This window comes from Schistocerca nitens, chromosome 5, assembly GCF_023898315.1.
Source record: "Schistocerca nitens isolate TAMUIC-IGC-003100 chromosome 5, iqSchNite1.1, whole genome shotgun sequence".
NCBI lineage: Eukaryota > Metazoa > Arthropoda > Insecta > Orthoptera > Acrididae > Schistocerca > Schistocerca nitens.
The window spans coordinates 484389416-484416571 of NC_064618.1; the positions used below are offsets into that span (position 1 = coordinate 484389416).

General features: G+C 41.7%; 1 protein-coding gene across 1 annotated transcript in view; it reads left to right on the plus strand.

Moving 5' to 3' along the window:
* The window catches only part of LOC126260545 (E3 ubiquitin-protein ligase MYCBP2-like), a 389869-nt gene that overhangs the window by 168191 nt on the left and 194522 nt on the right, over positions 1–27156 (plus strand). The window contains exons 15-16 of the mRNA XM_049957880.1: positions 9402–10259; positions 13042–13313. Of these exons, the coding sequence (XP_049813837.1) occupies positions 9402–10259; positions 13042–13313 (1130 nt within the window). The remainder of the gene's footprint in view (positions 1–9401; positions 10260–13041; positions 13314–27156) is intronic.

Below are 27156 nucleotides of genomic sequence, written 5' to 3' on the forward strand. Positions count from 1 at the left end.
AAAAAATATTTACAAAATCTTTAACACATTAATTTCATTTCATCGTAAAAGAAGGACCCAATTAAAAAAGAAGTCATAAGTGTTCAGAAACCTGTCACACACTCATATAAAGGATCTGTTGCCCTTTTTATGTATTGAAATAAAATTAGTACTACAGTAGCTTGGGGAACAAATTACTAATTAGTTTAGTGATGTATCATGCTGTCAATTTTCTGCATCCAGTGGAGGTGACATATCAAATGAGTCCATGGTTTTCAACACAAAATCAAATAGAAGTAATTTACGACTAGGACTAATAACAAATAAGAAACTAGGTGTGCAGATGAACAACCATGAACAGTATAGTGAAAACATTACTGTAACCTAGGTACACATAAAGCCATGAACCTACACAATATGCTAGCTTCATATATTATGGGGAAATTGAAAAAATAAAAAAAAGTATGCTGGGACAAAAGACATTATTCAATTCATTAAGAAGAACAAAAATGTAACAATGGTGGGGGATTGGAATTTGGAAGTAAGAAGAGGAAGAGTCGTAAAAATAGTAGGAGAAGAGGGGGACTGTACCAAAGGCATGGAAGGGGCAGCCAACTGGTAGAATTACAATTTAATCATGGCTAACACTTGGTTTAAGAATAGTGAAAGAAGGTTGTGCACATGGAAGAGACCTGGAGACTCCAGAAGATTTATATTGATTATATAATGGCAAGACAGAGCTTTATAAACCAGATTTTAAACTGCAAAACATTTCCAGGAGCAGATGTGGTCTGTGACCATAATGTGTTCATTATGAACTGCAGATTAAACCAGGAGACGTTGCAGAAAGGTAGGAAATCAAGGAGAAGGGGCCTGAACAGATTGAGAGAACCAGTGGTTGCTGGCAGTTTCCGAGGGTTTCAAATGGGGCTTTTGGCAACATTTGACTGAAACAGAGGAAAGTAATGCAGCAGAAGATGAGTAAGTAACTTTGAAAGAAGAAACAGTATATACAGCAGAGGAACAACTTGACCTAAACACAAGGACCAGTATGAGTCATGGGTAACACAACAGGTATTGAACTTAATTTCCAAAAGGAGACAATAGAAAGATGTAGCAAATGAGGCAGGCAAAACGGACTATAAATAAATTAGAATGACAGGAAGTTCAAAATAGCACAGGAGGCATGGCTAGAAGAGGAATGCAAAGCTATAGAAGCATGCATAACTGAAAATATAGATCCCACCTATAGGAAAATTAAAGGAATCTTTGGAGGAAGGGAAAACTATTGTTTGAAGATCAAGAGCTTTGGTGGCAAGCCAGAATGAAGCAATTGAGGAGAAGGCTGACAAGTGGAATATGTGAAAGGGCTATGTTAAGGAAAGAAACTTGAGGACAATGTTAGGGAAAGGTAAGAATAATTAGATGAAGATGAGCTGGAAGATGTGATACTGTAAGAAGAATTTGATAGAGTAGTTAAAGTCTTAAGTCAAAAGAAGACACCTGGAGTAGAAAATTTTCCCTCACAATTATTGAAATCTTTTGGGAGAACTAGCCATGACCAAGCTATTATCCCTGGTATGCAATATATAAGAGATTGGCAAAATACCCTCAGACTTCTACAAGAATGTAATAATCCAAATTCCAAAGAAGGTACATGCTGATAGGTATGAATATTGCAAAACCATCCATTTAATAATACTAAAACAAATTATTTGCAGAAAAATGGGAAAATTGATACAAGCTGACCTCTGGTAGGACCTATTTGAATTTCATGCTGCCTTTTGTATACATTTGAAACTTAAATTTCCTTAGCTAGTAATGTGCAACATCCAACACATTTCACATTTGCAATTCAGTTAGATTCACTTTTTTATAGAAAATATAATTCACATGGATCTCCACTACTTCAACCTAAGAAAATATATATATAATAGAGGGAAACACTACACGCGGGAAAAATATATCTACAAACAAAGATGATGAGACTTACCAAACAAAAGTGCTGGCAGATCGATAGACATACAACCAAACACAAACATACACACAAAATTCAAGCTTTCGCAACAAACGGTTGCTTCATCAGGAAAGAGGGAAAGACGAAAGACGAAAGGATGTGGGTTTTAAGGGAGAGGGTAAGGAGTCATTCCAATCCCGGGATCGGGAAGACTTACCTTATGGGGAAAAAAGGACAGGTACACACTCGCACACACACGCATATCCATCTGCATATCCACAGACACAAGCAGACATTTGTAAAGGCAAAGAGTTTGGGCAGAGATGTCAGTCGAGGCGGAAGTAAAGAGGCAAAGATGTTGTTGAAAGACAGGTGAGGTATGAGCGGCGGCAACTTGAAATTAGCGGAGGATGAGGCCTGGCGGATAACGAGAAGAGAGGATATACTGAAGGGCAAGTTCCCATCTCCGGAGTTCTGACAGGTTGGTGTTAGTGGGAAGTATCCAGATAACCCGGACGGTGTAACACTGTGCCAAGATGTGCTGGCCGTGCACCAAGGCATGTTTAATCTCAGGGTGATCCTCATTACCAACAAACACTGTCTGCCTGTGTCCGGACAGTTTGTTGCTGGTCATTCCCACATAGAAAGCTTCACAGTGTAGGCAGGTCAGTTGGTAAATCACGTGGGTGCTTTCACATGTGGCTCTGCCTTTGATCGTGTACACCTTCCGGGTTACAGGACTGGAGTAGGTGGTGGTGGGAGGGTGCATGGGACAGGTTTTACACCGTGGGCGGTTACAAGGGTAGGAGCCAGAGGGTAGGGAAGGTGGTTTGGGGATTTCATAGGGATGAACTAAGAGGTTACGAAGGATAGGTGGACGGCGGAAAGACACTCTTGGTGGAGTGGGGAGGATTTCATGAAGGATGGATCTCATTTCAGGGCAGGATTTGAGGAAGTCGTATCCCTGCTGGAGAGCCACATTCAGAGTCTGATCCAGTCCCGGAAAGTATCCTGTCACAAGTGGGGCACTTTTGGGGTTCTTCTGTGGGAGGTTCTGGGTTTGAAGGGATGAGGAAGTGGCTCTGGTTATTTGCTTCTGTACCAGGTCGGGAGGGTAGTTGCGAGATGCGAAAGCTGTTTTCAGGTTGTTGGTGTAATGGTTCAGGGATTCCGGACTGGAGCAGATTCGTTTGCCACAAAGACCTAGGTTGTAGGGAAGGGACCGTTTGATGTGAAATGGGTGGCAGCTGTCATAATGGAGGTACTGTTGCTTGTTGGTGGGTTTGATGTGGACGGACGTGTGAAGCTGGCCATTGGACAGATGGAGGTCAACGTCAAGGAAAGTGGCATACTTTACACGATAAAAGGCAGAGCCACGTGTGAAAGCACCCACATGATTTACCAACTGACCTGCCTACACTGTGAAGCTTTCTATGTGGGAATGACCAGTAACAAACTGCCCGGACACAGGCAGACAGTGTTTGTTGGTAATGAGGATCACCCTGTGGCTAAACATGCCTTGGTGCACGGCCAGGACATCTTGGCACAGTGTTACACCGTCCGGGTTATCTGGATACTTCCCACTAACACCAACCTGTCAGAACTCCGGAGATGGGAACTTGCCCTTCAGTATATCCTCTCTTCTCGTTATCCGCCAGGCCTCAACCTCTGCTAATTTCAAGTTGCCGCCGCTCATACCTCACCTGTCTTTCAACAACATCTTTGCCTCTTTGCTTCCGCCTCGACTGACATCTCTGCCCAAACTCTTTGCCTTTACAAATGTCTGCTTGTGTCTGTGTATATGCGGATGGATATGCATGCGTGTGTGTGCACGAGTGTGACCTGTCCTATCCATCCACACATATGTGTGTGTGTGAGTGTATACCTATCCTTTTTCCCCCTAAGGTAAGTGTTTCCGCTCCCGGGATTGGAATGACTCCTTACCCTCTCCCCAAAACCCACATCCTTTCGTCTTTCCCTCTCCTTCCCTCTTTCCTGATGAAGCAACCGTTTGTTGCGAAAGCTTGAATTTTGTGTGTATGTTTGTGTTTGTTTGTATGTCTATCGACCTGCCAGCGCTTTTGTTTGGTAAGGCTCATCATCTTTGTGTTTATATATATATATATATATATATATATATATATATATATATATATACTTTACACGATAAAAGGCCAGACAATTGTTAGCCTCATTTTCATAATCTGCCACCACAAAACCACTCCTTTTAATATATTACATGCAGTTTTTTCGAAATTTTCCCGAATTTCTCCGTCCTTTAACGTGTTTTGGCGGCAACACAACCACCTAACCTTTGTGCACATCTTTGTCTACCAACCCAAGTCCAACATAACCCAGCTGTAACCAACACCTTCTCACCTTTTTTCACACCAGATCTCCAGTTATTTTCCAGTCCACCTTTATCTCTCCCCATATATTTTTATTTTCATTTTCATTTCAGCCTCATGTTACACTTTCCACCTTCTAATACCATGTCACCCTCACAACACCCCCACAACGACCCCATTAAGTTTTATTTACATTCCCTCCGCAAACATGCCTTCGCCCTAGCCAGATTACGCTCCCATATTCTATTTTCTCAGGCTTGTCTGACATTTGGCATTACCCCAAAGGCCTCACACTTAAAGTTCCCATCTCTGGCTGCAACCCTTCTTTCCATCAGTCCCTATACCAGTTCCAAACTGAACAATCCATTGCCCTCACCCACCTAACCCTTCACCTACACATCGACTGAGCCAATGAACACACCCGTCAACTCCTATCCTTAGTAAAAGTCCTTAATCTTTCGTCTCCCACATCCACACTGGCTGTTCAGAGCATCCTCCTACAGGCCAACCGTAAATTAGAACAGCATGCCACCCTCCACCTCAAAAAACTATCCAATCTCCTGGTTTCCCACCTCCGGAAAGGCAACTCACTCACCCTTCACAACCTTTCCAGCAAAACTCAACCTCCTCTCATTGCACACCAACCCAGTCTCTCCCATCTACTCAATCTCCAACTTCCAGCTCCACTCCCTCCAAAACCTCAAAATTCCAATCAACACAACCTGGAACCACAACGCCCTAATTCAGTAGTTAACCTTTCCTCCAAACCTCTCTCCCAATCCGAAACCTCTGTCCTATCCAAAGGCCTCACCTTCAGCCCCACTCCCAGATTCAACCAAACAGCCCTCGTCAAAGATTTACTGTCCTACACTCGTACTCTCTGCTGGAAAGGAATCCTCAGAACCTTAGGCCCCCTACAAAACCTTTTACCTGACTCCATCAACCTCCTGACCCCACCGACACACTGCACGCCTACCTTCTACCTTCTTCCTAAAATCCACAAACCCAATCATCCTGGCCGCCCCATTGTAGCTGGTTACCAAGCCCCCACAGAACGGATCTCTGCCTATGTAGATCAACACCTTCAACCAATTACATGCAGTCTCCCATCCTTCATCAAAGACACCAACCACTTTCTCGAACGCCTGGAATCCTTACCCAATCTGTTACCCCCGGAAACCATCCTTGTAACCATTGATGCCACTTCCTTATACACAAATATTCCGCACGTCCAGGGCCTCGCTGCGATGGAGCACTTCCTTTCACGCCGATCACCTGCCACCCTACCTCAAACCTCTTTCCTCATCACCTTAGCCAGCTTCATCCTGACCCACAACTTCTTCACTTTTGAAGGCCAGACAAACCAACAATTAAAGGGAACAGCCATGGGTACCAGGATGGCCCCCTCGTACGCCAACCTATTCATGGGTCGCTTAGAGGAAGCCTTCTTGGTTACCCAGGCCTGCCAACCCAAAGTTTGGTACAGATGTATTGATGACATCTTCATGATCTGGACTCACAGTGAAGAAGAACTTCAGAATTTCCTCTCCAACCTCAACTCCTTTGGTTCCATCAGATTCACCTGCTCCTACTCCAAATTCCATGCCACTTTCCTTGACGTTGACATCCACCTGTCCAATGGCCAGCTTCACACGTCCGTCCAGATCAAACCCACCAACAAGCAACAGTACCTCCATTATGACAGCTGCCACCCATTTCACATCAAACGGTCCCTTCTCTACAGCCTAGGTCTTCGTGGCAAATGAATCTGCTCCAGTCCGGAATCCCTGAACCATTACACCAACAACCTGACAACAGCTTTCGCATCTCGCAACTACCCTCCCGACCTGGTACAGAAGCAAATAACCAGAGCCACTTCCTCATCCCCTCGAACCCAGAATCCCCCACAGAAGAACCACAAAATTGCCCCACTTGTGACAGGATACTTTCCGGGACTGGACCAGACTCTGAATGTGGCTCTCCAGCAGGGATACGACTTCCTCAAATCTTGCCCTGAAATGAGATCCATCCTTCATGAAATCCTCCCCACTCCACCAAGAGTGTCTTTCCGCCGTCCACCTAACCTTCGTAACCTGTTAGTTCATCCCTATGAAATCCCCAAACCACCTTCCCTACCCTCTGGCTCCTATCCTTGTAACCACCCCCGGTGTAAAACCTGTCCCATGCACCCTCCCACCACCACCTACTCCAGTCCTGTAACCCGGAAGGTGTACACGATAAAAGGCAGAGCCACATGTGAAAGCACCCACGTGATTTACCAACAGACCTGCCTACACTGTGAAGCTTTCTATGTGGGAATGACCAGCAACAAACTGTCCGGACACAGGCAGACAGTGTTTGTTGGTAATGAGGATCACCCTGTGGCTAAACATGCCTTGGTGCACAGCCAGCACATCTTGGCACAGTGTTACACCGTCCGGGTTATCTGGATACTTCCCACCAACACCAACCTATCCGAACTCCGGAGATGGGAACTTGCTCTTCAATATATCCTCTCTTCCCGTTATCCACCTGGCCTCAATCTCCGCTAATTTCAAGTTGCCGACACTCATACCTCACCTGTCATTCAACATCATCTTTGCCTCTTCACTTCCGCCTCGACTGACATCTCTGCCCAAACTCTTTGTCTTTAAATATGTCTGCTTGTGTCTGTATATGTGTGGATGGATAAGTGTGTGTGTGCGTGAGTGTGTACCTGTCCTTTTTTCCCCGTAAGGTAAGTCTTTCCGCTCCCGGGATTGGAATGACTCCTTACCCTCTCCCTTAAATGAGGCAACAGTTTGTTGCGAAAGCTTGAATTTTGTGTGTATGTTTGTGTTTGTTTGTGTGTCTGTCGACCTGCCAGCACTTTCATTTGGTAAGTCACATCATCTTTGTTTTTAGATATATTTTTCCTACGTGGAATGTTTCCATAAAGGGGGGGGGGAATCTTCAAAAATGACATAAACCCAGTGAGGATAGTAAGTAATTATCCCACTAAGTTTTGGAGCAAAACAGAGAAGGGCTCCTCCGTTTTACTGACATGTCTAACTGCAGTTCATTGAAACTGTGAAGCTACCTAGTAGTTGAGCTGTGTGTCTTAGTTTGTTCAATAATAGTGTAAAAAATCTTCTGATATTTGTGTGAGAATAGGTCAGTATTGACCAAAGAGGAGGAGAACTGGGTAATAGACATACACATTGGGTAATAGACATACACATTGAAAGGTCAGTGGCAGCTTTATAAAAGTCATTTTGCAAAGCAAATACAAATGCCCCCCATACACACACACACACACCCACAATCAACTCACACTCAATGCAATGTGTGCACATATGCCTCTGTGTGTGTGTGTGTGTGTGAGAGTGTGTGTTTTAGCTTTGAAGAAGGACTTTGTATTAAAGCTTAGTACATTGTTGTTCCTCCTACATGTCTTTTTCTTGTTCAGAGCTTCTTCTATCTGATGAGTAGTGACCTGTCCCCATGTAAATATTATAGTCTGTCTTGGATGTTTTATTGGTGCAGACAGTGCAGATATTGTGTTTCTTCAAAGATGTTTGTGTAGGTAGTTGGCAATTGTTATTGATCCTTTTAGCATTATTTATTTAGCTACACTCTTGAAATAAATTAATAAGTCACTGAATTTTACCTGTTAATTTGTTTTCTGACTTGTCATCTAATGTTTATGAAAACAAACACCAAAGGTATTTAGTAGCTGCTGAATGTTCTGGGTTGTGCGGGCATGATACATAAAACTTGTTGCTTATAGCATTTCATCCAGATTTGTGATAGACATCTCCAGAAGTACTCCTGGTTCTGCTAAGTCTTGCTAGTGGAACCAGTAGCACATATGAAGACATTCAACTCAGCTCTGAATGATACATCAGAAACAGAAAAGTTTTATGGGCCATGACCATGGAAGATTTACCAGCAGTTAAGAGAACCGATCATGAAAGCCTTCATTGTAAGAGCAAAGACAGTCTCCTCACTCTGCTCAGAGAGAAGCAATGGCTTACTCAAAGAATAAACATTAACCCCTTAACATAAAACCCTGAGTAGAGAGCACCTTGTACTACATTTGCAGCCTGGCTGTCATGTTTTGCTTGAGGTGGTCACTACCAGATTCCTTCTTTACTGTGTGAAGCTTTGGATTCTCGATAACAAAATACATGCTTTCAGACTCTCTCCTCTATTGTTGTTTAAGAAGTGCTTTCAGAATAGAATTACTATAGTGATCCTGAGTCTGATGTTGAATTTAGCAGCTCATAAAATGAAGAATTTGATGTCACTTCATTAGAGACTGAAAGTTTTGCACTTTGTCAGTTGAGTGACAAGTGCTCACCAGAGGTAGGAGATAAATACATCCCCTGTGTTCCAGCGAGCTCTTCCAAAGTTTCTGTCCACAGGGAACCATTGTGAAATATATGGCTAGACTTCATAGTTACACAGAAACTAAAAGATGTTTTCTGGCTTCAGGATATTTTAGTTGAAGTCCTGTTTACAAGTATACTTGGATTTTATTATTGGTGATCTTCAGAATTTTTTAACTCATTACTTCGAACTTTAAAAGCAGTCTAGATTTATGTCCACAGGAAAGCTTTGTGAAGTAAATGGTTAGACTTCACAGCTACACAGAAACTAAAAAATGACATCAAGTTTCAAGATAGTTTAGTCAAAATTGAGTGTATGAGTATTGTTGGTGATTTTCAAAATTTTGTAACTCATTATTATGAGCTTTAATGGCTATCTTTATATGTCTGTATGTAATGTCATTCATTATAGGGTATTTTTCATTAATAAAAAAATATTTTTTGTAACATAATTTGGAAAAAAATTTCTTACATGGTTAATGAAATCAGTCAGTTAGAGAGGCAGTAATAAGTAAAATAGAAGATACTGTAGGTATGCTGGAATGCAATAAATTCAGTACACCATACTATTTGGTATTATCTTTATTCTAACAGAACTGCTTCTCAATTCTAATGACACATAAGTCTCATGGTGCAAATAAATTATTTGCAGACTAAAAAGATGATTATTGTTTTAAGTTCAGGCACCTAAACTCAAGAAGTTAATTTTATAAATACAAGACAAATAACTATTTTTCTGCTCCTCAGGTTCCTCTGGGTGCTGTTAATCATGATCATCATCGACCAAGCTTGACACTGACCAGCAAAGAGCCAGTGAAGGAAGCTGTGAGCCCATCAGTAGCTGAGGCAATGCGTGCAATTTTTGCAGCTTTTCTGTGGCATGAAGGCATTGTACATGATGCTATGGCTTGCGCTTCTTTCCTGAAATTTCATCCAAGTCTGCCTAAGCAAGGTGCCTTAGTAGTAACACGGCAGCCTGTTGGAAGTGGTGGAGGAGGAGGTGCTGGTGGGCCAGGATCAGATGGCAGACCTAAGTCAGAGCTCACGAAAGAGCAACGAGCACGCCAAAGGCACTCTGTTGAAGTTAGCACAGCAGGGACATATTTACAAATACAACCATCCACTCTTGAAACTCTAACACGTTCTGCTGCCAATGCTAATGCAAATAGGAACAGAGCCAAAAAGCAACTTCAGCTGCAGCAGCAACAACAACAACAGCCATCAGAACCACTGCTACAAGGAGAAAACGCTATAAAGGAGGAGTCAAGTACTGTACCACCCTCGGCTACTGGAGGTGAAGGTTCAAAACTTGCAGCTCTGCCAGAAACCACATTTCACACAGTTGCTGTGTTACCTCCAGCTCTTAAATCACTGGTATTTCTGTGGGAAGAATTGAGTGCCAGTTGCCTGCCTGCATTCCAACAGCAGCTTATGCTCCCTAGTCCATCAGTTCCTATACGACCAGTGAAACGACAGATCTGCACATCAGGTTCTGCACTGTCAAACAGGCCTACTCATAGCGGTAGGGAAGGTCGATCTGATACTGAAAGGAAAGCAGGACGCAAGAAGAATGCTTTATCTTCAAGACTGAATATTCTTGGGGATGTAAGTACCCTGAACATTTGTGTATAATTAATATTTGATTATGTATGTCTTTGGATTATGAGGTCCTTAATGCAGTGTACTTTTATATGCAGGGCATCTAAAAACTTTTGGGTCAAATTGAAACAGATAATAGTCCACAACCGATTATTTTGAGATTGGGGACCAGTGGTCAGAAATGCATATTTATTGTGTTATGACAATACACCGCACAACAGCAACATAGCTCATAATTAATTGTTCAAAGCAACAACTGTCAGTCTCAGTGCATGTATTACAATGGCACATTCAGTTCTGCCACACTCTCACAAATATCCTGGGTGTCTTTGTACACTGAAACAGGTAATGGATGATAAACAGCGAACATCCCTGACTACCAAACAGACAAATGGTTCAAATGGCTCTGAGCACTATGGGACTTAACATCTATGGTCATCAGTCCCCTAGAACTTAGAACTACTTAAACCTAACTAACCTAAGGACATCACACAACACCCAGCCATCACGAGGCAGAGAAAATCCCTGACCCCGCCGGGAATTGAACCCGGGCGTGGGAAGCGAGAACGCTACCGCACGACCACGAGATGCGGGCACCAAACAGACAGACTGTACCCACAACTTGCTCATTGCATGTGTGTCATGTGATGACCACATGCATCACACTGGTGTGTTAACCTGTGCCACACACGGACTGCTATCCCTGGTGTCAGTTGTCCATTGTGTCTGGCAGCTTATGATGTGTCCATGGTGAGGTGTTTTATTGTGAACAGTGCATGAAGCATAACCATAAATGGAATGTTACTCATCACAAGAGTTGGCAGACGTGCCTTTAATTTACAATGTGGCAGTGCCTGTAAAGCAGCACAGATGAACAGAGAATGATTTCCCAGCAGGCATAATCCTAGTTGGGAGAAGTTGATTTCTATGTAAAGACAGTGTATGAAACCCCTTCTTGGATCCAAGCTGCCTGTTGCTTGGTACAACAGACACCAGAGATCTTTGAGAGAATGCGTAAGAACTTCATGCGTTGCCATGCATGCATTAAGACTGGCAGTCATCACATTGAACAGTTACTCTGAGCTATGTTGTTGTTATACGGTGTATGCTGTGTCCACAATGTAATAAATATGCATTTCTGACCATTGGTTCCCTATCTCAGTTATTGGTTGTGGAACCACTATCCCCTGTTTCAATTTGACCCAAAAGGTTTGAGACGAAATGGATGGTGATAATTTACAAATATTATGTTCAGTAATCATCTGAAGTGTCATAAGAGGAACTGACATTAGATACTAAATGAGTAGGTCCTTTTAGTCATAACAATAAGGAGAAGTTATCAGTTATTCTAAAATTAAAATTGATATTTACATTAGAAGCTAACTGTAGCAAATCACTACTAAAAAGCTAAATGCTAATCAGTAAACTCAATAATATTACATACATGCTTGCTATTATTCTGTATATCCATGTAATCTCGTGTACAGTAAATGATTGTCAGTTCCAAAAATCTGATAAAGGAAGTAGTGTTAATCATATATGGATTACACACATTGTATGACATGTTATTTATAGTGTATAAAATTACAGAATTCCATTCATGCTCTCATTGTAGTTGTGTTCGTACAGCAGCTTTATTGTACGGGTTCCACACCATTGTCTTCTAAATACTTTGCCCTGTTTTCTGTTTGAAATGTCATTAATTATCACACATTACTAATGTCATAAGTATTAATAAATGAAAAATACTAATTTTTTCCTCATTTGATAATGGTGAAAATGCTATTTTTATAACAAAAATTACTAAGTGTCATAAAACTTCCACGTAATATTTGAACTATACATAATTATTCCTAATGTTTTAGTTTTGAAAGAGAAAGCAAGATAATGTGCATTTGATAAGCATAGTTCCTGAATGCTACCAGTTGAATCATTGTTTATAAGCACTGTCCTATGGCTTGGCTGGCATATGTTTATGTATGGGTAGCGGAAGCCTGATCCTGATCCATAGATCTAAGGCATCAGATTTGCATTTGGGAGGAGAGGAGTTCAAATACACTTCCAGATTTAGGGTTTTCATGGTTACTAAATTCATCAAGGTGAATACCACGATAGTCCCTTAAAATGGGCACAGTCTAGTCCTACCTTACGCTCTCTTTCTAATTCTCTTCTCATTGACAGGACAGCCTTCCTCTTTGAACAAATGACTTCTAGGTGTAGTAATGTGGTGAGCATAAATTATAGCCACAGTATAGAATAACGAAAGTCTCCATACTTCAAAGGAAGGTCTTCTCAACTGTGGTTAAATCACTCCTGTCTGCATATGACTGTCTGTTTTTGATAATTCATCATGAATAACAATTTGATGTTGGTCATGTTGATATAAAATCAGAAGAATTTGTAATGACATTGAATTCAAAATCCAACTAGACCTGAAAGCAATCTGTTTCAAACAATATTGTTTACTTTTGCCTGTTTACTTACTTTTACATTAACAGTTATCATTTCACCATGGTTCCCATCCTGTCAGCCACACATTTATCACATAATTAAATACATGGAAATTGTAGAATTTGTTTCATAGTGATATACTTACTGTCCAGTTGTCAACATAGGTAACATTCTTAATCATTACAAACACCTAAAAGTCATCATGTGGTTGGTATTCATTCTCCTATTTCATGGCAATGATAATTCCCTCCATAGCAAGCCTGCATTTGAAAGTGAAGCAGTTCCTCTTATTTTATCCAGTAATGACTGTATTGACTACTTAGCTTTTGTTCTTTAGGCTGCAGTTGGTGCTGGGCCATCAGTGGAACGTGAAACTGTCTGTGAGTTGTGTGGAAACACATTCCCACACCCAGTCACATACCATATGCGCCAGGCTCACCCAGGCTGTGGTGGTCCTGCTGGAGGAATGGGCTACAACAGTGGTGGCAACTTCTGCATGGGATGGGCTGGAAACTGTGGTGATGGTGGAGTTGGTGGTAGCTCTTGGTATCTTGTGTGTGATACTTGTCGTGACAAATATCTTCGGTCTAGAAAACAAAGTAAAGATAGGTGAGTAAAACAGATTTGCCATGTATTAAGAATGCTTATTCTATTTGTCCATAACAGCAACAATTTCCTCTGAAAAATATTTATATATACATATATTATTACAATATTCAGTAGAATGGCAGAAGTAAAGCTGTGAGGACGGGGCGTGAGTCATGCTTGGGTAGCGCAGATGGTAGAGCACTTGTCCACGAAAGGCAAAGGTCCCAAGTTCGAGTCTCAGTCTGGCACACACTTTTAATCTGCCAGGAAGTTTCATATCAGTGCACACTCCGCTGCAGAGTGAAAATCTCATTCTTCAATATTCAGTGCAGATTGAATCGTCTATTGAGAAAACATTATATTTTGTTTGCTACTGATAGTGAGCCAAAGTATCATTTATATGATTTAGTGTGTTTTCTGAGTTCTTTTGTAATAATCTTGATGGGCCTGCTAAACAGACCAAGTGATCGGAAATACCTAGAATATCAGTTTGATTTGCTGTGGACACACTCCATGAAACTGAGCCTAATATAGTGTTGGTCCATCATAGCCATTTGTGACAGTTTTCTCTCCAGAAATAAATTTGCAGACAGGTTGTGAATTATGTTGTAGAAAATAGTGCTCACTGAAGACTGCACTTGTTGTTTTGAGGCATACCTGAACTGATCTATGAAAGGTATCATTTGATAATGATTTGACATTAAAGTCTTCTTCACTTTATTAGCGCTTCAAGGATTAATTATAGCTTTCTCTTACTTCAAATTTGGATCCATCTCCAGATTCCCTCATCAACAATGTACTCATATATTCAGCAGCAAGACAGTAAAATATACCAAACTGAAATAGATTTTTCAGTGGATAATTATATTTATTAAAACCCCAAAGTTCAAGTGTTATACAACCTTTCTTTACATAAAACATCACGCTATATAATAGCAGGACAGTAACTACAATATCTCCAAATGTGAGCCCTATGACAGGCAATTAGAAACTGAAATCTTACATTCTATTTTCTTCGTAGTTGGCAACAAGACAATGGATTTATTAAAAGAAGGTGGCAGTTTCCACTTTTACTGCAATAATTTTATTAGTTCACAACTACTTTAAGTCTTCTAAGCCATTCTCACGTGATTTTGTGAATCTGTACAAATACAGGGTGTATACGACCCGGGACAAACGGGAGATCCGGGAAAAACCCAGGAATTTTTTCATCTGGGAAAAACCCAGGAATTTTTTAGAATTCTGGGAATTTTTTGTTGTTTTAGTTTTCAGAATTTTGACTGGTAAGAACTGATACTCTATCAAAGGATATTACTGTATCCTGTTGTTGCAGAATAATACTGCGGCATTAAAACATGAACGAGAGAAAAAAAATAAATAAATAAAATAAAATAAAATAAAACTTAAATTGCAAAGGAAATGCATCATATAAAATAACACAGGGCACATACAAGCGTCTGCCAACAGCAAAATGTGTCGAAGGCCTTAGGAAGTATATGCAATGCTTAATAACAACAAATTGCCTCCGATGAGCGTGACGTCACAACTGTTTACATTAGATTCAATTAAGCAGTTATGAGCGAGCTCATGCACAAGCGCAGTTGAGTCGCGTATGAGTAATACCTTCTCCCGCTTAAGGCTACAGAAATGTGGCTGTTGGCTGTGGCTCTATAAGCAACAGTAACAGCAACCACCCTCATGGGGTACCCGGCAAAATTTTACTGGCGCGCCCAAGCTGCCAGATTCACACGTGCGCAGCAGGCACGGATCTAGTGGGGGGGGTCTGCAAACCGTGGTATCTGAACTGGGCGGCAGTTTCAGGGGGAGGGGACAAATTTATATTCTTGTAGAAAAAAACTTGGTTTCACAAAGCACCTAGCATCCAGCGCACGTCAGTCTATCAATTATTCATACGATTTTGAAACGCATCCCTGCTGGTTTTTGGACATTTTTTAACACATTCTAAGTTGATTTCTGAAAGAATTATAAGTTGACTTTTGAATGTGTGCATAGTGTACGTGATGTCTCTGCCAGGGGAATCCTTGTCAGTCTCGTTCATGAGAAATTGGAGCGTACTAATGGAATGTGAAACTATTTCCAAATATAAAGCTTTTTGATTGTAGTAGGCCAAATAGGTATTTCGTATTGGTACTTCGTGAATTATATTGTCATACTATAAAAATGATCATTATTGCCAAAACAGTCTCACTTATTTTGCGTGTGTCACAATTGCTGCAATATTAGAAAGGCCTATTTTGTTTTTTCCAGCACACAGTGACAAAATAGACGTAATCAGATCGAGAAACCACACCAGTCTTGGGTATTATATGTATTAACAGCTTTTTCAGTATTAGATGACAACATTTCGATTTTTCATGTAGCAAAACGTTTGACGAACTTTGATGAGGTAATAGTTCTTTTGCAGAAAGGAAAGCACGCCATGTAAAGCTGCAGCAAGATTAGAGAGAAAAATCGCTAGGACCTAAGGACTGAAGAAATGTGTATTGTCCTGCCTGTCTCTTGTCTTTACTGGTTTTAGGTATCCTACATTTAATTTTATGTCACACAGAAGAGCAAGTTATTAGCTAATAGGCAATGAAAAGGCCAGATTTTCTGAAGAGTTCTTGTTCTGCCGGTTACAAATAATCCCATCCAGTATTAATTGCATTTTTTTTATTTTTTTATTTTTTAGAGGGACAAGATATCAAACCGGCCGACTGGGAGCAGGAGAGGCACTACAGGACATTTTAATTTCCATTGTCCTGAAATAGTTTGATGGCATGCATTGCAAAATATACACATTTGAGTTCCACAGAGTGCAATACAGTGACGTGCAGTATAAGAATATTGTTTGAAGAGGTGTGGCACTGCACTTCAGCTCACTAAAGACCAAATAACATGTCTTACATTTCCTCAAAGATTTATGTTTTATGTATCAGACTCTTCAGAAGGACTTGCGCAGAGCAGTCTGAATTATAGTGATTTTTCTGTTTCCTCTTCATTTACTGCTCTCACGTCAAATGAAAACAAGATGGATTTCTGTGGCTGGGAGCTATCAAGTGAATTAAAATACATTCACATAATTACGGAAGGCTTCAATATATTACTAGTTTCAGATTTTATTTTATTTCCACCTTTCTGACAGTCAAGCATCAATCGCCTTGCAGAACAATAAAGTTTTTTTCCTCGGTTTGCTAAAGAAATTTGGTCTTTATTAAGATTTCCTCTGAGGCAGTAAATTTATTTGAAACGAAGTGTTTAATTCCACACTATTGGCTACTTTTAACTGTTCACTGCATATCCACGGATATGTGTGTGTGTGTGTGCGAGTGTAGACCCGTCCTCTTTCCCCCCTAAGGTAAGTCTTTCCGCTCCCGGGATTGGAATGACTCCTTACCCTCTCCCTTAAAACCCACATCCTTTCGTCTTTCCCTCCCCTTCCCTCTTTCCTGACGAAGCAACCGTGGGTTGCAAAAGCTAGAATTTTGTGTGTATGTTTGTGTTAGTTTGTGTGTCTATCGACCTGCCAGCGCTTCGTTTGGTAAGTCACATCATCTTTGTTTTTAGATATATATTTTTCCCACGTGGAATGTTTCCCTCTATTATATTCATATACACAGATAGATATACAGTCATAATATTTGAAATTGTTATTACGTTTATAATATACATAGCTTTACTCCTTAATCACTGTAATATCTTTGTAAATGACAAACTGTCAAACCAACAAGACAGCTTATGTCAACCAATGCGAATGAAAGACACAGATTTAAAGAAGCTGTTATTTCAGTATATGTGGCATAATTTCCTACTGCAAGTAAATATATTTCCAATATGTTTACATTCACTAATTACATTTATATTTGTGGAGGTAATGTATTAGAATAACAAAATCACTTGAGAATGCTCTAGAAGGCTGAAACTAGTTGTGAACCAATAAAATTATTACAACAAAAGTGGAGAATGCTACCTTTTCTTAGATTCTTCTCTTAACTGCTGATCTAGTGTTAACATCTCCATCAATGGTGCCCCTTCTGCAACTTCAGTGACCACTGTTCTGAGCCCCTTCTTGATGCTGTGGCACTGGCACTCCTGCAAGAAAGGATATTGGAGAGACGTGGCTTGGTCAAAGCCTGCGATTGTGTTTACAGAATAAAATTTTCATCCTGCAGTGAAGTATGCACTAATATTAAACTTCGTGGCAGATTAAAACTGTGTCCCAGATTGGGACTCAAACCCAGGACCTTTGCTGTTCACAAGCAAGTGCTTTACCAGATGAGCTATACATGTATCTGCAGCACATCATTTTAATCTTCCAGGAAGTTCCTTGTAAGTGCAAACTTGACTGAAGAGTGAAAATTTCATTCTGGAAATAATTCCCCAGGCTTTAGCTAAGCCATGTTTGTGTAATATCCTTCCTTCTAGGAGTGCTAGTCATGCATAAGCATAAGTTTGGAAGGTAGAAATGAGGTACTGGCAGAAGTAAAGCTGTGAGGATATGTTGTGAGTCATGCTCAGGTTGGTCTGTTGGCTAAGCACTTGTTCATGAAAGGCAAGGATTAAGGTTCGAGTTCCAGTCTGGCACACTGTTTTATTCTCCCGTGAAGCTTCATATCAGCACAAACTCTGCTGCAGAGTGAATATTTCATTCTGGAAAATGGAAACATGTTTACTCTTAATCTTTGTTACGTGTATTTCTTCCTGAACTCATGATTGTATGTTTATATAAGGTCCATGCGCAGTAGCCTTTGCACATTTAATACTCATAGACATAAGTTCATATCAGCGCACACTCTGCTACAGAGTGAAAATCTCATTCTGGATAATTCCAAAGTTTAGCCGTGGCATAATTCTGTGCCCATTCACACGCTGCCCCATATAAATGAGTAAACATGAGTTTGTCTTAACATAACATCTTCAGTTACACACATAACTTTCCTTTTATGCCGACCAGCCAGAATATTATGACCACCTGCGCCGAAATATCGTGGCAGGACGTTACTGATATCCGGCAGTTCTCCCGTATTTTTATGGAACATTATGATCACCTGCTTAATAGCTTGTTTATCCCTCTTTGGAATGAAATACATCACTGATTGTGCATAACAGGGATCTGACAGTTTGTTTGTAGGTTTGTGAAGGTATGTGATATTAGATCTCTATGCACAGGTCATGTAATTTCTGTAAATAACGGGCTGCTGATTTGAGTACATGGTGATGGCACCAAACAGTGACCAAGATGAGTTTCATAGGATTTACAGTAGACAAATTTTGTTGGCTAGACACCAAAGTGAGTTCACTATAATGCTTCCAAAACCATTGTAGCATAGTTCTGACTCCAAGACTTGGACATTTTGGATAGTTATACGGCTGTAAGGCAATAATGTCATCAGAAAAGACATCAAGCATAAAGGAATCCAGGTTGTTTGCAGTTGTCAGTGTGTCTTCAGTTACTAGCACAGGTCCCATGCCAGTCAGGAAAATGTCTCCCATAGCATAATACTGTTCCCACCAACCCGTGTCTGTGGTGCACTGCACATTTCAAGCCACCATTCACCTTGATTATGGCATTTGTGGAGACAACCATCTTCTTAGTGTTGGAAAGATGTGATTCGCTCAAAGAGCCAATATGTTTCCATTGATCAATGGTCAAATCTCGATGGTCCCATGCCACTGCAGTCGTAATTGATGATGTCATTGGGTTAACATATGAACACGTAGGGATGGTGTCCTGCAGAGCTCCATGTTCAACAATGTACGATGAACAGTGTGCACTGAAACACATATGCATGCACTATCATTGTGCTCTTTCGGCAGAGATGCCACAGATCGCTATATGTCATACTTTACAGAGCAGACAAGCCTCTGAACCACCATCTCAAAAGACTTGTGGATGTCCAACCTTTTAGCGCCTAGTTTCTATGTCCATGCACCTCTTTCTGTAGATGCTCACGACGGTAGCACGTGAACATTCGACCAGCTTCTCTGTTTTTGACATATTAGTTTACAGGCATAATAATAATCTGCCCTTTGACAAAGTGACTTATCTCAATAGATTTCCCCATTTGTAACCCATATCTTCACTAGGGTGATCCCCTGTGTATGTCTGCGCCTTTTATACTTTTGTTACCGCATCACATGCCCGCAACACCACCAGGTACATCGAACATCAAGGTGGGCAGTGGTCATAAGGTTAGGCTTATCTATGTATGTAACACTGTCCATTTAAATTATAATTAGTTTTTATAATAGTGTCATACCCATTAGTAGCTAATATCAGTACATTTTGATGCATACTTCTTTTTGTAATAATGTGTTGCTTTTTGTTAAGTTGAAATTCATCCAATACAAGGAAATTTTTTGTGTTTTAGTGGTCAAAGAACTTTTTTATAAAGTCATCTTTGGTCAGCTATCATAGCTATCTTGAAATCACTGCGACAGACATTACTGTTCTCATTACAGTGCCATTTTACAGCATTAAACACTTCGTTCCCTTTCTTGTAGCATGAGCCTTTGTATTGTGGGATTCTAGTTTCTGTTTCAATATTACTTTAAAACCTCAGAGAGGCTGTGCTCTTCTAATCATTCATACCAACTGTAGACTAATACAAGGAGAGTCACTGACTGGTCATTATCAATGACAGGTAAGTAACCCAAGAGATATATTGTAGTTGTTGTTGTTGTGGTCATCAGTCCTGAGACTGGTTTGATGCAGCTCTCCATGCTACTCTATCCTGCGCAAGCTTCTTCATCTCCCAGTACCTACTGCAACCTACATCCTTCTGAATCTGCTTAGTGTATTCATCTCTTGGTCTCCCTCTACGATTTTTACCCTCCACGCTGCCCTCCAATGCTAAATTTGTGATCCCTTGATGCCTCAAAACATGTCCTACCAACCGATCCCTTCTTCTAGTCAAGTTGTGCCACAAACTTCTCTTCTCCCCAATCCTATTCAATACCTCCTCATTAGTTACGTGATCTACCCACCTTATCTTCAGCATTCTTCCGTAGCACCACATTTCGAAAGCTTCTATTCTCTTCTTGTCCAAACTGGTTATCGTCCATGTTTCACTTCCATACATGGCTACACTCCATACAAATACTTTTAGCAACGACTTCCTGACACTTAAATCTATACTAGATGTTAACAAGTTTCTCTTCTTCAGAAACGATTTCCTTGCCATTGCCAATCTACATTTTATATCCTCTCTACTTCGACCATCATCAGTTATTTTACTCCCTAAATAGCAAAACTCCTTTACTACTTTAAGTGTCTCATTTCCTAATCTAATCCCCTCAGCATCACCCGATTTAATTTGACTACATTCCATTATCCTCGTTTTGCTTTTGTTGATGTTCATCTTATATCCTCCTTTCAAGACACTGTCCATTCCGTTCAACTGCTCTTCCAAGTCCTTTGCTGTCTCTGACAGAATTACAATGTCATCGGCGAACCTCAAAGTTTTTACTTCTTTTCCATGAATTTTAATACCTACTCCGAATTTTTCTTTTGTTTCCTTTACTGCTTGCTCAATATACAGATTGAATAACATCGGGGAGAGGCTACATCCCTGTCTCACTCCTTTCCCAACCACTGCTTCCCTTTCATGCCCCTCGACTCTTATAACTGCCATCTGGTTTCTGTACAAATTGTAAATAGCCTTTCGCTCCTTGTATTTTACCGCTGTCACCTTCAGAATTTGAAAGAGAGTATTCCAGTTAACGTTGTCAAAAGCTTTCTCTAAGTCTACAAATGCTAGAAACGTAGGTTTGCCTTTCCTTAATCTTTCTTCTAAGATAAGTCGTAAGGTTAATATTGCCTCACGTGTTCCAACATTTCTACGGAATCCAAACTGATCTTCCCCGAGGTCCGCTTCTACCAGTTTTTCCATTCGTCTGTAAAGAATTCACGTTAGTATTTTGCAGCTGTGACTTATTAAACTGATAGTTCGGTAATTCACATCTGTCAACACCTGCTTTCTTTGGGATTGGAATTATTATATTCTTCTTGAAGTCTGAGGGTATTTCGCCTGTCTCATACATCTTGCTCACCAGATGGTAGAGTTTTGTCATGACTGGCTCTCCCAAGGCCATCAGTAGTTCTAATGGAATATTGTCTACTCCTGGGGCCTTGTTTCGACTCAGATCTTTCAGTGCTCTGTCAAACTCTTCACGCAGTATCTTATCTCCCATTTCATCTTCATCTACATCCTCTTCCATTTCCATAATATTGTCCTCAAGTACATCGCCCTTGTATAAACCCTCTATATACTCCTTCCACCTTTCTGACTTCCCTTCTTTGCTTAGAACTGGGTTGCCATCTGAGCTCTTGATATTCATACAAGTGGTTCTCTTCTCTCCAAAGGTCTCTTTAATTTTCCTGTAGGCAGTATCTATCTTACCCCAAGTGAGACAAGCCTCTACATCCTTACATTTGTCCTCTAGCCATGCCTGCTTAGCCATTTTGCACTTCCTGTCGATCTCATTTTTGAGATGTTTGTATTCCTTTTTGCCTGCTTCATTTACTGCATTTTTATATTTTCTCCTTTCATCAATTAAATTCAATATTTCTTCTGTTACCCAAGGATTTCTATTAGCTCTCGTCTTTTTACCTACTTGATCCTCTGCTGCCTTCACTACTTCATCCCTCAGAGCTACCCATTCTTCTTCTAGTGTATTTCTTTCCCCCATTTCTGTCAATTGTTCCCTTATGCTCTCCCTGAAACTCTCTACAACCTCTGGTTCTTTCAGTTTATCCAGGTCCCATCTCCTTAAATTCCCACCTTTTTGCAGTTTCTTCAGTTTCAATCTGCAGTTCATAACCAATAGATTGTGGTCAGAATCCACATCTGCCCCTGGAAATGTCTTACAATTTAAAACCTGGTTCCTAAATCTCTGTCTTACCATTATATAATCTATCTGATACCTTTTAGTATCTCCAGGATTCTTCCAGGTATACAACCTTCTTTTATGATTCTTGAACCAAGTGTTAGCTATGATTAAGTTATGCTCTGTGCAAAATTCTACAAGGCGGCTTCCTCTTTCATTTCTTCCCCCCAATCCATATTCACCTACTATGTTTCCTTCTCTCCCTTTTCCTACTGACGAATTCCAGTCACCCATGACTATTAAATTTTCGGCTCCCTTCATTACCTGAATAATTGCTTTTATCTCGTCATACATTTCATCAATTTCTTCATCATCTGCAGAGCTAGTTGGCATATAAACTTGTACTACTGTAGTAGGCATGAGCTTTGTGTCTATCTTGGCCACAATAATGTGTTCACTATGCTGTTTGTAGTAGCTAACCCGCACTCCTATTCTTTTATTCATTATTAAACCTACTCCTGCATTACCCCTATTTGATTTTGTATTTATAACCCTGTAATCACCTGACCAAAAGTCTTGTTCCTCCTGCCACTGAACTTCACTAATTCCCACTATATCTAACTTTATTGTAGTAACACACAAAAATCAGTATGCATGAAGTAACCAAATCACTTTAATGATAGCACCGATCATAAGGCTCATACAAAGTCTGAGAACGTAGCTAGGCAGAGTCAAAACAAGTAACAAGCATACCGAGAGCAGAGTCAAGTGAGCGCACAAACACAATGAGGAAGAGCACCCTGCACTCCGGTATTATAATAAGAATGTTGCTAGTCTGGTTGTGAAGTAGCTGTGCCCATGGGCAGCGCGTGCTGACCTCACTGTGATGCTACCATCACTGTTTGATCATGCCACTGCCTGGCGGATGGACCTCTGCCACCAGGCAGTAGCACAGGGAAGTTGAACTGCAATAAGATAAACCAGCACCCTACATCTTTTTATGATCCTGGCCACCACGGCACCAGTGTGGTAGATGTGGTAACATAGGGTTACTGTGGTCTTGTCCCCTTAACAGGGCGTTTGTGAAGATTGCGAACCTCTTGTGTCTGTCCCTGCCAGTGTGAGGCAGCATGCAACAGCCCGGAGAGTGACATCCATGATTTCTGCACCACCATCGGGTGCATCTGTGGAGAAGCCAGAAGCTCCGTGTTGGATGGCACTGGATAGTAGGGCTGGAAATTGACCTGACAGTGATGGTTCCATCGTAGGGTGATGCCCGGAGGTGAGATGTCAGCTGCAGGGGGGCACAGATGGCAAAATGGGACTGATGGAGGCATCCAGGGTCTCTTAGGATGGGTTCAGGATTTGACGCCATCAGTTGCTGCTGTAGCTTGACTTCACCCTGCCCCTGATGCTCACTCGGTGGACTAGAACAGACATCGGAGGAAGGTAAAGTTGACAAGATTGGACTTGGTGTACGAGGGGGAGGCAATAACAGAGATAAGGGCTCAAATGATGGCGGAGAATGAGAGGACCTGCATTTTGGGAGGAGGAGGAAGTTGTGTGTGGGGGCTGTGGAGGCTATTTTGCCCCACATGGGTGGAGTTCGTTTTGGTGGTGGGCCTTCAGCCTGTTCGGCAACTGCAGTGTGAAGATTCTCTGACCCTGCTGGCCATGGAGAACCACCAGGATCCAGTGCGTGTGGCGACAAAAGCGTGAGCCCAGACAGGGGCCCCAGCGTGTATCACAGTGATGGAGATGCTTGAGGAGAGTGCAGGGCAGGCTGTAGGAGGTTGAGGACAGTGCAGATCGGGTGCCTGTGGAGCAATTCAGCTGGGCTCTTCTCACCATAAGACTTGTAACTGAGAAAATGGGTGGATGCATCTTCAGGCAGGGCCTCCCCTATGTACTTCTTCATTTGCGTCCCAAAAGACTGGGTGAGGTGTTCTACCTCCCCATTCGACTGAGGGTGGACCCCAGGGTGGTGGGGGGCTGAACTTTGTGGATACCATGTTGCACACAAAAATCTCGAAAACTCTTTGAGATAAACTCTGCGCCATTGTCTGTCTATCTGTCACTAGGGTGGGGGGAAGGCCTTTGATGGAGAAGATCCAGGTGGGGCCCCATACCCTCAATTCCACCATAAGGTGGCAATTTTTTTATATTTGGAAACTGAGAGTAGTCGTCTATGATCACCAACCAGTCAGCGTACAGAAAGTGTCCCACAAAATTGAGGTAGATTTGCTCCCATGGCTGTGAAAGTTCCGGTCTGGGAGAGTAACACTGCCTCAGGGTGGCCTCATGAACAGCACACTTAGAATATGCAGCAATTAAATGTTTAATCTCACAATCAATCCCTGGCCAATAGACTTCTCAGCAGGCCAGCATCTTTGTTTGTGATGTGCCAGTGACCATGGTACAGGAGGCAAAGAGTGTCCCATCTGAAGGGCACTGAAATGAACACATGTGTCACAGCGTGTTTTTTAGGCAATATAACAACACCATAGTCAGTAGGTTATCTGTGGCAGAGCACACAATAATCATGAACAGGATCTGATCATGAGCCAGTGACCAATCTGGTCACCCATGCTGAATGTACTGCCACGTACGACAAAAGGACAGGATCTGTGCTGATCATGTGGGCGATGTGAGAGCTGGTAATAGGGAAACCATTCACTGTCTATTGAGATTCGTCATCAGGATCCATAGGAAGGCGGGAGAGGTCAGTGGCATTCACATGCTGAGCTGCTGGGTGAAGGTTGATCTTGTAGATGATAACGACTGAGGAACACAGACCATCATTGGAGCCTGTTTGCTGTCTTGTCCAGTAGAGGGGGGGCTAGAGGTTTATGGTCTGTAACCAGGTGAAACTTGACATTGTAGAGAAACACATTAAGCTTCTTGTTTTCAAAAATAATTATGGGGGCCTCTTTATCGATTTGTGAGTAATTTCTCTGTGCTGAGTTGAGTCTCTTCAAGATAAGAGGAATGGATTGTTCAAAACCATCTGTATTATGATGAGATAGTGCAGCTCCCATGCTGTACTGTGATCCATCAATAGGCGCAACAAGCTTGTGACCCAGCTGGCCTGTGGCCAGTCACGGGTTGGAACGCAGATCAACTTTCAATTTTCAGAATGTTTGTTTTCATGCAGGCATCGAGGCACACATTCCACCATTTTTGAGCATTGATTGAGAGGGTATGCTACTATAGCTGCCTGCAGCAACAAGTTGGGGTAAAGAGGGCTTTGCCTAAAAATTCCTGGAGACCATTTACATTAGTCTGACAAATGAGGGCTTCAATATCTGCAAAATGATTGTTGGCTGAATCCTCCTCAACAGATGACATACCCAGGCATCTGATGGAGGGTGGGAAGACATACGACTTATCCAAGTTTAACTTAAGATCCGTGACCTGCAAGGTCTGAAACAGAAGACGAGGATTGTGAAGATGGTCCTTGGTCGGTGGAGCTGTGATGACTGTCATCTAAGTGGTTGATGCAATAAGGGATTCATTGTGTGAGTTGCTCCAAATAATACCGAAAAAGAGCCAGAATGCTAGCAACTCCAAAAACAGCGCTGCTATTATGGTAGAGGCCATAGGGCGTATTGGCGACAAGAAGCTGACGTGACTCTTCGTCAGGTGGCAGCTGTCACTGTGCTTATGACAAATTCAGTTTCAAAAAATACTGTTGCCATGCCAGTTTTGTCATGAGTTCTTCTGGGCATACAATGGGATACGTATTGACCACCTTCAAACCACAACAAAGGTGGAGCTTGCCCATCGGTTTCTTAACAATCACTACTGGCATATCCCTGTGGCTGGGCAGTATGGGTTCCATGACGCCCAGTCCTGTCAGCCTATCTAGCTCTTCTTTTACTTGGTGCACTTGCTGGGCATGAAAAAGTACGAGGTCATGCAGTGGGTTTGGGTGATATGCACCACATAATCTGTGGCCTTGCCTAGCCCACATGAAAAAAGGACAGAATATTCTTTGCACAGGTCATCCAGTTCTTGATACAGCATGAGGTCAGGCTCTAAATGTACCGCATTTTTGACCGTGCGAATCCAAACGCTGTGAAAGCATCCAAGCCAAACAAATTTTCTGTAAAGGCACTGTCCACCACAAGGAATGTCAGTGAACCTGCCACCCCCTTGTATTTGTCTCTGTCATAAACTGTCCAAGAATAGCAATTTGTTGCCAGATATATCTGACAAGACAGCACAAAGTGGGTAAGAGCAGAGGGAATTCGAGGCACGGGTAAGTGTTGAAGTTTGGAAGCGATGCCACTGTACCTCTATCCACATACAGTCAAAGGAGCCCGTTGATACCCACATTGAGGAACAGTTTCTTAGAAACAGTTGCAAAATTGCCACACATTTGGCTAACAATGTGAATGTTCATAGCTTGAGGGTTTCAAGTCACAGCTGGAGCTGACTGAGAGTTGCATATCATTCCCATGTGTCCTTTCTTTTTTGATAGTGATCCCAGGAAGGCCAACACTGAGGGCAGGCTGGCCAGTCATGTTGAATAAAAGAAGTGAGGCAGGAAGGACTCATGGAAGTTTGTCCACCATGGCTGTCCATGTGTGTGTGTGTGTGTGTGTGTGTGTGTGTCGTGTGGTGGTCGGACATGCTGTGTTGCCATGAGTTCTTCCTCTGAAGGTATACTGCAATGTGTGTGCCTACTATCATCTAAGTTGACAGTAGCCACACCAGCCGAGAAATCTAATTGATGGCCTGTGGCACAGAAAACTTCAATTGTTTGTGCTATCTTAACTACTTCTTCAAAAGAGGGGTCTTCAAACTGCAGTGCCCATTGGCAGACCTCTTTATCAGGAGGAGACCAAATAATAGTGCCCTGAACCATTAGCTGGCCATATGTGAGCGGATGTTGGTGACAGGCTATGGATATTTCCAGCGGATTCGTGAAGACTTGCAGTGCCAATCTGTATGTTAGTGGAGGCACAACCTGTAGACCATTACCTGCAGTTCTAGGAAGTGCCGATGGTCTCTCCACAGGTACATATGTGGG